The sequence below is a fragment of the Theropithecus gelada genome, chromosome 9 (genome assembly GCF_003255815.1).
Source record: "Theropithecus gelada isolate Dixy chromosome 9, Tgel_1.0, whole genome shotgun sequence".
Classification (NCBI taxonomy): domain Eukaryota; kingdom Metazoa; phylum Chordata; class Mammalia; order Primates; family Cercopithecidae; genus Theropithecus; species Theropithecus gelada.
Window position 1 is genome coordinate 100,642,063 of NC_037677.1, and position 13,337 is coordinate 100,655,399.

General features: G+C 37.5%; 1 protein-coding gene across 2 annotated transcripts in view; it reads left to right on the forward strand.

Annotated features, from left to right (window-relative positions):
- SLK (STE20 like kinase) overlaps positions 1–13,337 on the forward strand; it is a 61,126-nt gene that overhangs the window by 43,226 nt on the left and 4,563 nt on the right. For both annotated transcript variants that reach the window (XM_025396713.1, XM_025396714.1), the window contains 5 exons: positions 6,554–6,683; positions 7,167–7,291; positions 8,430–8,618; positions 9,184–9,309; positions 10,312–10,425. In XM_025396713.1, coding sequence (XP_025252498.1) covers positions 6,554–6,683; positions 7,167–7,291; positions 8,430–8,618; positions 9,184–9,309; positions 10,312–10,425 — 684 coding nt within the window. The remainder of the gene's footprint in view (positions 1–6,553; positions 6,684–7,166; positions 7,292–8,429; positions 8,619–9,183; positions 9,310–10,311; positions 10,426–13,337) is intronic.

The following is a 13,337-nucleotide window of genomic DNA, read 5'->3' on the forward strand; positions in this document are numbered from 1 at the left end:
ATTTCTATAAAGTTCAGTTAGAAGAAAAATAGCAAATGGTAACTTTAAATGGTAGTTCAAACATTTGTTACTTTTAAGCGTGACAACATACGCAACTTTAAGACCAGATTTTAAATATTAAGTACCTTGTTTTTCTTTTTGGTTCAGAATCAAGCAGTTAAACAAATAGACTATTTTTTACATATATGTAGTTTAAAGCAGCCTGATCTAGGTTATGATAAAGTTGAGCCTTGTCATAAGATGGGTGAATTCTTTTTTTTTTTTTTTTTCCAAGTCGGAGTCTCGCTCTGTCTCCAGGCTGGGTGCAGTGGTGCGATCTCAGCTCACTGCAACCTCCACCTCCCGGGTTCAAGCGATTCTCCTGCCTCAGCTTCCCGAGTAGCTGGGACTTACAGGCGTGCGCCACCATGCCCAGCTAATTTTTTGTATTTTTAGTAGAGACGGGGTTTCACCATGTTGGTCAGGATGGTCTTGATCTCTTGACCTCGTGATCTGCCCACCTTGGCCTCCTAAAGTGCTGGGATTACAGGCGTGAGCCACCGCCCTTGGCCGGGTGAATTCTTTACAAAATGAGATAAATTAGTATTTTTAACAGAATTTTCTAGAATTATCTCTCATAAAGTCTTTTATATGAAGGAAGATAAATCTTCTGATTAAATTTATCCTAAGCCTGGAGGCAAGGATAAATGAGCTCAATTTTCCATTACATAAGTCAGTGAAAGGAAGAAGAGATGTGCATCATGTATTAATTGTTCCTTTGGATTAGCTTTTTAATGTAGGTTTATGTGGTTTAACAAGTGGTTCCCAGACTTGTGGATTTTATAGACCCATAAAAAGAAACATAGAAACAATAAAAACCATTGGGGACTGTGATATGGGCTGCCATTAAAAATTTTTTTTTTAATTTTGCTAAGTAAAGATGTTTTAAAACTGCCATTTACTTGTCACCATCATTTCAAAGGAGAGAATATTTTTAACACCATGAAAAATAAGGAAAATATAATCTTAGAATTCAAAACTTAAATCTAGCTTGTCTGAATAAATTTAGTTTGCTTTTGTTTTTTTCTTGCCATGAGCCGTTGAAACATTTTGTCTTGGCGTGGCGTGGGGATTCCTAGTTTAAGGTAGTTAATAGCAAACGCAGCATTTACTATGTGTCAGGCATTGTTCTAAATGCTCTATGTGTATGAACTTATTTAATCTGAGTTAATTACCCTTGAGGTAGTCTTATTACCCCCATTTTACAGTTGAGGGAACTAAAGCACAGGAAGGCTGAGTGACCCTGCAAAGGTCACACACCTGGGTAATGGTAGAGCCAGGATTCTCATCCAGATAAGTGTGGGTACGTGTTTCACACACAGATTCACTGCACCAAACTGCCTCTCATATTTAAGCTACCTACTCGTGCTGCAACTTAAACTCTTATCAGCTTGACTCAGTGGTTCTTGGCCATGTCTTGTTACCAAGTGAAGAGGAAGTCCTTGCTGGCCACACATATACTTTTGGTTAATTTGGTTTTCAAACCAGATTAGAATAATATGATTTTTGCCTTGTAAAGGAATATAGATTTTATTAATTCCAAAAGGCCATATATCAAATTCTAAAGTCGAAACTGAGAATTAGTGTTGAATGAATACTATGTTTTAATAAGACTTTGTTGGTAATTATTCATATAATTTTGGGAATAGGCCAGTATTTTCTGAGTAGAGCTGAAAGTAATCATAAATTCCTTCAGTAAATCTAATGAGGAATTTAGTAATCTAACAGATTTTAAAAGTATTTCTGTCTACTGCTTTAAGCGAAGGTACAAAAGCTTTATAACTTTACAGTCTATTTCAAACTTTTTTTGAAAATTCGTAAGTAATGGTCATACAGTCATGCAGCTAGAACATATTTGATCATTTAAGTCCAGTGGTTTTCAAACTATACTGACAGGAACTTTTGAGAAGCAACTCTGGGAGTCCCTAAGAAGGCAGGTGCTCTGGGCTGTGAGCCCCTGCTTCTGCTTCAATTCAAGCAGCATCACTTTTGCTGTTTTGTAAACTGGGATTTTTTTGGGGTGAGTTTTACAAAAGGAGGTTCTACTTGCTTAAAAAACAAGAGCAACACACTAGAGTTTGGAAACCACTGATCCAGTTCAAATCCTTCATTTTACAGATGAGAAAGAGGTTCCTCTATTAAGTGACTTGTTCCAGGCCTCAAGAAACTGAACATTTGCATAATTATTCTTTTTGTTTACAAAAAGTAATTCAGATATATTCTTACCTGGGAGGTGCATTCTATTCTGATCCACAGGGTGTTGCTCAGGTCATGATTCAGTCTTTTCAGTTGTCATCATGTGCAGTCTTCAACGCCCAAATGCAGGACGTAAGTCCCACGTGCCTGTGGGAGGATGACTTCTCCTGTTTTACCTGCCTTTTCACATGTGCTTTTTCATTGTTGGCTTCATTTGCCAAAATCTAGGTGATTGATACATGATAATGTTTGTAATGACAATAGTAGCAATAACCTGACTTTAGAGTACAGTATTCTTCAGAATTTTCACATTTGATTCTCATTGCCACCACCCTAATATAGGGATGGAGTCACATAACCATTTTACAGATGAAGAAATTGAGGCACAGAAGACTATGATCTGCCTCAAGTCACATAAGAGATTAACAGTAGAGCTAGAACTAGAGCACTTTTAACACAGTGTTCTGTCTACCCCGCCACAAATTCTAATTTGGGATGTTCATATTTTTCAAGAAAATAAAATATCCTCTCAATAGTATAAGCTTTGCACATGTGAGAAATTGAATGCTGTGATTAGATTTTTATTTTCGTGTGAAGTGACATTTTGATTGCATATATGTTTATGTAGATGTTTTAATTATGGATATGGTCAGAAAAGCCGTATTAAAAATAGTGATTTTCATTCCATTTAACTCTATTTTCCATTTATTCAAGTAGTCAATAATGAATAGTGAGTTGCTATTCTCCTTATTGTAGTTTTAAGTTAAGTCTAAAATTCCAAGCTGTATTCTTTCTTGCAGTTTCCATAGGGAAATAACTAGCTCATTTAACACTGTAATTTTTGTTTGTGATGTTTGATATATACAACAGGAGTAGATAGAATACAGCTTGATTTCAACCCCTCCTTTTTTCCTCTGCTGAAATTAGACTTGTTTTTTATTATTGGCAGCTGTTTGACTCTTTTTACAGTTTTCTAAGAGAGTAAGTAAAACACTGATTTTTAAAAGGAGAGGGAGAAATTATGAATTACGATCACTTTTCTGATCATTACCATTTTTAGCCTTTCTTTTCATTTAAAATGATCAAATTCTATACAAATAGCCCAATATATCATAACCCTTTCTTACAGTTTTCTAGACCCCAAAGTTGTATTTTTAATGTTTATAGTTATCTGATTAATATGATAAAATTGTTTATCCAAATTTAAACTTGTACTTTTAAAGGGCGCTCATTTTACAATTTATGTGTTTACTTTAAAAAATGATTTTTGGCCTTAATAGTTTAGGTTCTTTTGTTGTTGTCTTTTATTTGTTAATCCAAATGATTAAGTCCATCTGTTTTTTTTTTTTAAGGTGAATGTAGTTTGTGTAATCTTTTTGAAATGTGAGTGCTCTTTTTGTACCTGGAAGTAATTTCTGATTATAAATTCCATTGTGAATGTTACTGTATTTGGCTTTTGAAGTCAGGAAATTTAGTAAATGTGTAATAACATTAACATGTTGTTTGTTTTGAGGTAATGAAATATATTGATTAGTGTGTAAGGGACCTTTTCAGATAATTTTTAGCTTTAATATAAAAAATCCTTTATACAGTATCTGACTACATAGTTATCCAGATTCTGCTTAATTTTTCAAGTCTATAGCTCTGTAAGGCAGCTGCATTCTTTGCTAATTCTAATTGTTAGGACTTGTATGCATTGGACTTACATCTGCCTATCTTGACTTTTACCTGTTGATCCCTATCTTACTTCTGGAGCCACACAGTGCTAGTTCTGCCTGCTTCAGTATATAGAACAGTCATAGCTCTTCTTTACCCTGTATGAGTAGCTGCTTTAGGAACACTTCTCTGGTTCTTTCAGGCAGTCATTGTGAGGCATGGTTTCTGAACCCTTTATTCCCAGCTTTGAGTTTTCTGTGGTTTACTTTTGAGCTTTTAAAAATGTGATACCAAGGGAAGGGACCCACTACTCTTTATGTGGACTGAGATCAAGACTGTTGATACTTGGGACCAACTGAGTGGAAGCTCCTTGAAGGCAGAACTGTCTTTCATTGATTTTAGGAACCTTCTAAGTAATATAGTGCCCACCATTTACTAAGTGCTTAAAAAAGGTTTTCTTTGAATTGAACTCTTACCTTGTTTAATTTAGACGTAAATACAGTAATATGAACAAAAATTGCATAGATGAGAAATTACATTTACTGTTTTAGTGGCACTGGCTTATATTTACCTTTTTTATTTTCCCATAATTATTTATTCACCCCATCCTTTACTTTTGCGTTCAATTTTTTTGTGCCTAAATGTAAGATTTATATTTATGCTAGTTAATTTAGACCCATTGTTTCTGTCTACACAGATTTTTTTTAATCCTGTATGTAAACCAATGATAAAATTGTTCAACAAAAGAAAACTCTTTGATATTTTTGCAGGTTACGTTGTTTATTGAACAAGTTTGTATATAGAAATTTTACAATTGAAATTAGAGAAACAGTTTAATTTTGTTACAAATAGTTACTAGGGAAAAGAAAAGCTTGAACAACTTTGTCATAACTTAAAAGATAGGCTTGGAAATTTCATATTTCTTTAAATAAAACTCAGAAGCCTTTATTCTAGATAGTTGAATTTAAATATTCATTGAAAATGTTTTCAATGGTAATTGCCTTAATGATAAAGTTTTACAGGTGACTATAGCCAAGTTGGTAGTTGTATTTTATAGAGGCATTCATTAGTCTTTTCTTTCTGCTACTATGTATGTATTTATGCTAAAATACAAATGATGATGCAGATGAGACAGCAGCATTTACGACACCAAATTAGTTCACTCTCTGGCATGAACTATGTCACCTCCAGAGATTCAGGATGGTAGCAAGGCAGCCATCCTGAGGAGCGGAGTGAGACTCTCTGTGCATTGAGGAGCTGCCTGGCAGTGAGCCAGATCCCATCAGACTCTAAGGCCTCAAGAATAGTTCCAAAATGCATATTAGGTTTTGATCTTCTCAAGGATGTGCAGGCGGGGGGGATTGCAAGTGAAATTCTGCTTCAATTCTAAATTCTAAATCCACACGAAAATTGATTGAATACTCCTTGAGTCAGTCACCACCTGCTGTAACTGCCAAGAGAGGGATGGACAGATCCAAATTTACATTTCTTCAATTTGGATGTTACTCCTTTTCTTCTGTAAATGTATGATTCTAGCAGAAAGACCATCAGTCACTTTAAACATTTCTTTTTTATACACAATAATCGAAGAATGTTTTTCTAAAGCAGAAATTTCGCATTTGGGTATATAGTGTGTACTCAGTAAATATTTGTTGAATGAATTAGTGAATCCCAAACATGTTTATGAATTCTATGATTATACAGATTTTCTTGATAGATTTATAGTATGTAACTCACTTTCCTATTCCCAGTTTGCATTTCTCTAGCAATGCATTACTTCTCATTAATTTCTCAAACTATTGTTCTTCTTTTTAGGCACATGCTGTAGATACAGAAACTATCTTCTTCTGTTAGGATAGCCATGGTATTTCTTCCTAAAATTTATCTCCTAAAATTCTTCCTCCTTAGTTCCCCAAATTCTGGTGTCTGTTCTACCTGTTAGCTCTTAATTGCCTTTCTTCCTAGAGGACATTTCTTTTCTTTTTCTTTTTTTTTTTTTTGAGATGGAGTCTCGCTCTGTCACCCAGGTTGGAATGCAGTGGCATGATCTCAGCTTACTGCCACCTCCGCCCTCTAGATTCAAGCAGTTCTCCTGCCTCAGCCTCCCTCGTAGCTGGGATTACAGGCGTGTGCTACCATACCTGGCTAATTTTTGTATGCTTAGTAGAGATGGGGTTTCACCACGTTGGCCAGGCTGGTCTTGAACCCCTGACCTCAAGAAAACCACCTGTGTTGGCCTCCGAAAGTGCTGGGATTACAGGCATGAGCCACCACACCCGGCATCTAAAGGGCATTTCTTATTTATCCTTGTTTTAGTCATACCATAGTGGAATGAGTAATCAGTTTTAGAAGCTGCAAATTTATTGTTCTCTCAAAGATGCTAGTCTAATAGGGCACTTTAATTATGAGTGGGCTATATGCTTATTCTGTATGTATCATTCATAGTGAGTTTATAATATTATGTATTCTAATGCTTTTTTCTTAGACTGAATTGGATGACTAAATACATTTGTACTATATAATGTTGGTGATTTTAAAATCCAGCTAACTTTGAAAACTTGGTTTGGAACTCTTGTTAACCACTAATATATACAGTCATATAGATAAATGGATGTTTAGTTCATTAGATACTTGTTAACTGACAATTAACTCTTTTTAATAGGAACAAGAGTTTGTTCAGAAACAACAGCAAGAATTAGATGGCTCTCTGAAAAAGATCATCCAGCAGCAGAAGGCAGAGTTAGCTAATATTGAGAGAGAGTGCCTGAATAACAAGCAACAGCTCATGAGAGGTAACTTTTTAAAAAATACTGCAAAATGTAGAATTCCTTATGACAGTAGCAGTGAACGTAAACATATAACCTTTAAAATTTCTTCTTGCCCTGATGATGCTGGAAATATATCTGAATAATTTCGTGTACTCGTTATGCCTTATAGTTGTTAGTATACCTAATGGTCGCATGTTAGAATGGGATTTAAAGTACTTATTTTCCCTAACAAATTAGCTTAGATTTTTTTTTCTTTCTTATTAAGATGATTAAATAGAATTTTGGTGTTCAGGGTAGGACATTCTCTGTTTATACGACATTAGAACAGAATGGAAAGAGGTGATAGATATTGCCTTACGTTGGTTAAAATTGCACTTACAGCTCAGAATGTCAATATGTGTGTACAAGTTAGTGTATTTAGAATACTTTTATGTAAATATTAAAATGAAGAGCAAAGTACATTAGTAAAAAGAGCAAAGTGACATTTTGAAAACTGCTGTCTTCTAGCTCGAGAAGCTGCAATTTGGGAGCTCGAAGAACGACACTTACAAGAAAAACACCAGCTGCTCAAACAGCAGCTTAAAGATCAATATTTCATGCAAAGACATCAGCTACTTAAGCGCCACGAGAAGGTTAATGAAAGGAAAATTTCTTCATTTTTTTGTTCGTTTTAAAATTTGCAAAGCTGTTTAGTTTTGAAACTTACTTTTCTTAGACAATGAATTTTAGATGTCCTTTCTGTCTTTTTTTTTTTTTTTTTGAGATGGAGTCTCACTCTGTCGCCCAGGCTGGAGTGCAGTGGCACGAACTTGGCTCACTGCAAGCTCCGCCTCCCAGGTTCACGCCATTCTCCTACCTCAGCCTCCCGAGTAGCTGGGACTACAGGTGCCCGCCACCACACCTGGCTAATTTTTTTTGTATTTTTTTAATTGAGATGGAGTTTCACTGTGTTAGCCAGGATGGTCTCGATCTCCTGACCTCATGATCTGCCCACCTTGGCCTCCAAAAGTGCTGGGATTACAGGCGTGAGCCACCACGCCCGGCCTCCTTTCTGTCTTTTATCCTACAATTTCTTGGATGAAGTTTGGAGTAATTAATTGTATCTTGATCATGATTGCAAATTTCTTTTCTACAAATTATAAGGAAAGTAACTAATTAAAATGCTTAAAGACGTTTTACACATTGTAATCTTCATCTTGGCTCTCAAAGGTAGCTATTTTGGCTCCATTTGTGGTTAAAGTATCTTGAAGTATGGACTCCTTGTGCTTATTAAAAGAGTTTCAATATAAGACTCTTATCACTAATAACTTTCTTTTCTTTTTATTCTTTTGAGACAGAGTCTTGCTCTGTCACCTGGGCTAGAATGCAGTGTCACTCAATCATAGCTCACTTAACCTCGAACTCCTGGGTTCAAGGGATCCTCCTCCCTCAGACTCCCGAGTGCATTCATGCACCACCACACCTTGCTAATTAAAAAAAAATTTTGTGTGTGGAGACAGGGTCTCACTGTGTTGCACAGGCTGGTCTCAAACTCCTAGGCTCAAGTGATCCTCCTGTGTCAGCCTCCCAAAGTGCTGGGATTACAGGTGTGAGCCACCAGATGTGGCCTAACTTCTTACAAGTTATTTTGTGCCTACTATTTTGCTGGTCACTGCAACAAGGAAAGGGGTAATTATAGGAAACAACAACAACAAAATGACATATTTGAGTATGTGTGCCGGTACTGACTATTGTTTCTATGTCACTGGATTCTATTTAAAACTTTCATAGGAAACAGAGCAAATGCAGCGTTACAATCAACGACTTATTGAGGAATTGAAAAACAGACAGACTCAAGAAAGAGCAAGACTGCCCAAGATTCAGCGCAGTGAAGCCAAGACTCGAATGGCCATGTTTAAGAAAAGTTTGAGAATTAACTCGACAGCCACACCAGATCAGGACCGTGATAAAATTAAACAGGTAAATATGCAAATTAGTCTGTCCTCTTTTAGGTTTTAGAGTTTTGAATGACCATTAGAAGTGCTATGAAATTCCTTTCTTTCTAAACAATTAGAGCCACCGTAGGCTTGTTGATGTTCACTTTAACTCTGAGGTCTGGGGCTATAGATATGTGGCATATACCAATTAGTCTTCCCCAGGATGGTGGTCACAGAGAGCGAAGCCCTTCCTCCTATACCCCATACCAGCTCCTGAGCTACACGGGTCCTAAGACCAGCCCTGGGAATGAGATGACTTGGACAACTTTTCAAGTCAAGATATATGACCTCACTGTGATACTTCTGTAGTCACGGTCACACACACAAATTAACTCAGGTCACTAAGCAGATAGAAGGATCAAGGTTTTAATCAGAAGTTCCTGCTCCCCCCTGAAGCTGTGATGTGGGCTCCAGGTTTGAGTCTCAGCATATTATTACTTGTAGTTTCAGTTTATTGTGCCTTATTTTGTTAAATTCCTTTATATCTTCAGAATATATAGAAATCACATGCTTCTAAACTATAATTTATCTTTTTTTCTTATTTATAGTTTGCTGCACAAGAAGAAAAGAGGCAGAAAAATGAGAGAATGGCTCAGCATCAAAAACATGAGAATCAAATGCGGGATCTTCAGTTGCAATGTGAAGCCAATGTCCGCGAACTGCATCAGCTGCAGGTCAGATACAGAAGCCTGACAGCAAAGCCCATAGGATGCGGCAGCACAAGTGGCTGCTTTTGAGAGAACAGTAGCTAGCCAAAGTCAACTGCACCACACTTACGAACATGCTGGGGTTGAGAGGTTCTGTTTTTTGTACAGATCCAAATGAAGATCAGTTTAGTATCATAGGTGCTTGTGTAGATTATATGTAACCATGGTTAATGTAAACATGAAGCTAAATTGTAACCTAAGAAATTGAGTCTTTCAAAAGCAGTATTGAGTATGGTTTTTAGTATATTTTGCGTGAAGATGTGGAGAGTTTCAAAATCATGTAGACAGTTTTGTTGTCATATTCTGAATTTTTTGTCAGATTCTAAATTTAAAATTTCCTTTTAGAGGGAATAGTTTATTTTCTTCTAGGTTTTTGACATAAGCAATGAGTTAAATACATGGGAATTTTTCTCCTAGGAAATTTAAAGGTTACTTGAGAGAGGGCTGATTTAGGACTTTACATAGAGTGTACAGCCCATCTAAAATGTTTAAGATTTCAGAGTCGTGTATAAATGTGGGTATCTATATATTTGCTTTATTTACTACAGTAGAACAGATCCTAATAGATTGTCCTAATAGGCCAGTAGATCTGTTAGAGCAATAGATCTATTAGGCCAACCCGTTAGTACCAGATCCCACATTCTGTACTCACGGGTAAAATGTATGCAAGCTGCCTTCTGAATTGTCAGTTTTATGAGCAAATCTTCTTAGAAAGGAAAAACAAAAGCTCAAGCTAGTTCTTTTTAAGTTCTTTTTATATGGTATGTAATAGTTCTAGCTTATAAACTTGTAAAAATGAAGCTGTGATTCATTTCCTAATTCATGGCCCGTGGTTTTTATAAAGAAAAACTTGAATCTCAGTAATAGCATAATATTTGATGAGCAATTTATTATTTTGGAAGGTAATTGTATTTGTGAAAAATTGCTTAGTTGATCTGAAATTTTTTAAAATCCCAACTTTATTTTCAGAATGAAAAATGCCACTTGTTGGTTGAGCATGAGACTCAGAAACTGAAAGAGTTAGATGAGGAACATAGCCAAGAATTAAAGGAGTGGAGAGAGAAATTGAGACCTAGGAAAAAGGTAAATAAAAGCTTTAATTAAAATGGTATGTGTGTACTCGTCCGTCTACCCAGCTATTGGCTCGTTACCTACTGTGTATCAGGTACAGTGTCAGGGGCAGGAAGCATAGAGATGAAAAGACGAAGTTTCTGTCCCCAGAAGGTTTGGAATCTAGTGACAAGCAGTTATGAATTGGTAGGGTCATTGCTCTGAAGGAGGTAAGTACAGGACACAGGGGAAAGGAACAGAATGTATAAGAGAGGAGGAAGAGAGCTTAAATCTGCCTGGGTAAGTCAGGGAAGGTCTTCAAGAAGAGATACCTTACAAGCCAAGTGAGTCTTGAAGGATGAGTAAGAACTTGCTGAGCGGATGGGCTGATTGGAGTGGAATGGGATGATTTGAGTAGAGAGAAGAGAATGAGTGAAAAGGAAGTGTACAGAGAATTGCAGATCATTCTGTATCATTGGAGTATAAGAGGGGGTGTGTGCCGGTGTGTAGTCATTAGGGAGGAAGAAAAGGAAGGAAGGAAGCGATGACAGCTGAGTCTGAACAGGTGAACCGCAGCCAATTATAAGGCCCTGGTATTCTGTGTAAACTTGAAATCTGGTAAAATAGGGATGGTGTCTTCTCTGTCTCCCTCCTTTCCCTTGTTTGTACTTGACACCCTATTCACCTGATCTTACCGGCTAACCATGTCACCTGAGTTTTTGCTATCACTATATGATCTCTGACCCATTGCTACTCAAACTTAAACTTTGTTTTGGGGGGTGCTTCCTGCCTACTATGCATTTCCACCATTCCTTTCTTCCATCCATCCAATCAGTCAGTCAAGGAAATATGTATTTAGCTATGTGCCAACGGAAGTGAAATGACTAAATGAGTTCATAGTGTGGCTTTTTGTTTGTTTGTTTAGACAGAGTCTCACTGTCGCCCAGGCTAGAGTGCAGTGGCGCGATCTCGGCTCACTGCAACCTCCACCTCCTGGTTTCAAGCAGTTCCCCTGCCTCAGCCCCCTAGGTTTTTGGGATTACAGGCATCCACCACCACACCTGGCTAATTTTTGTATTTTCAGTAGAGACGGGGCTTTGCCATGTTGGCCAGGCTGGTCTCGAACTCCTAACCTTGGGTGATCCACCCACTCCGGCCTCTCGAAGTGCTGGGATTACAGGCCTGAGCCACCATGCCCGGCCCATAGTGTGGCTTTTTAATTTAAATTTTATTTATTGTTAAAATTTTTGAATAGGTAGTGTATTCATGTAGTTTAGAATTCAAAAAGTACAGAATTGTAAATGGTGACAAATCTCCTTTACTTCCTTGCGGCTTAACATCTGCCTCAAACACCCCAGTTGAACTTGTTGACAGTGGTCACAAGTGAGTTGCTAATAATCAAATTCTATGACCTTATCTAACTGTTCTCATTAAAAGTCTTGTTGCTTAAAATTCTCCTCTCACTTGGCTTTTGTGACACAGCTCTGCTCATTCTCTGTGTTCTTTATCCCCTTTTGTCTCCGGAAATGTAGACATTTCTCAGTTTTGCCCCTTTGGTAAAGAACAGTCTTTACCTGGATGATTTTATTGCTAGTCATGGCTTCAACTGTTGCATATAGACAACTCCAAAACTTAAATGGTAGCGGTTTTATAGAGCACGAATTGTGAAGTCATGCAGATGTGGGTTCAGATCTCAGCACTGACATTTACTGATTAATTTTCTCACTTTCCATTTCTAGGCCTAGTTTTCCTAATTTGTAAAATGAGAATATACTACCTACCTATTTGGTGTCGTTTATACAGCAGTTATCTAGTGCCTGAGCTATAGTAATGGTTCAGTGAATGGTTGCTATTGCTATTATTGTTTCTTGTTTTTATTATCAGTTTGAGCACTAAGTGCCCATTTTCCATCAGGATGTTCTGTTCCTCCTCATTTCACCTAGGCCTTGTGGTTCCTTTTTTTGGTCACTGAATCTCAGTAGCACCTATACTCAACCTCAGACGTTCTGTATCTGCTCTCCTTTCTTTGTTTTTCTTTGTAACAATTCATCACCACCAGACCCATTTGTTTATTGTCCCCTCTTGTGACTGAGAATATAAACTCCTTAAAAGCACGCCATGATCGCTTCGTTTATTGATATGTACCCAGTTTCTAGAACAGTTCTGGCACATTGTACAGATGACTACATACCTGTCAATGTTGACTACAGATTATAAACCCAGTAGAGAGAAAACCAAACTCAGCATCCTTTTCCTTCATCTCCGTCTCACCTTTCCCCGCTCGCTGCAAGCTGCTCACCACCAGATGTTCCTTCATCTCCATCTCACCTTTCCCCGTTCACTGCAGGCTGCTCACCGCCAGATGTTCTTTTCTACATTCCTGTTCTCTTCACTGACATCTACGCTAGAAACCAGAATTATTTTTCCTTTCTGTCACACCCTTCATTCAATCAGATGCCAATTAATTTGGACCGTTTTTCGTAACGTGTCTCCTTTCTTTCTCACTGCTATCCTGGTGCTTGCTTAAATTGTTCAGGAATGGCCTAATGGGCCTTGTAGTTTCTCATTCCCTTTCCTTTCTTCCCACTCGCCTACCATCACCAGAGGATTTATCCTCAAGAACATCTCTTGACACTGTCATAGTGATGTTGAGAAATCTTCAGTTCCATCAGAGTAAAATGTAAATTAATGATTCAGTTTGACTGTGAAGCCTTCATAGTGCCACACCTGAGTTACAGTCACCCTTTCTGGCTTCCTCTCCCACTAGCCACTTTGTTCCCAGTCCATGTTCCAGCCTTGGGTATAATGACCAGTCCTCACACCAGCTCCTCAGCTTCCTGCCTTTGTGCTGTGTTTCAGCTCTGTCTGGCATGCCTTTCCCATATTGCCTATCAAATTCTTATCTTTCCTTCAGCACTAAGCTCATGTTCCACCTCTTTTGAGAA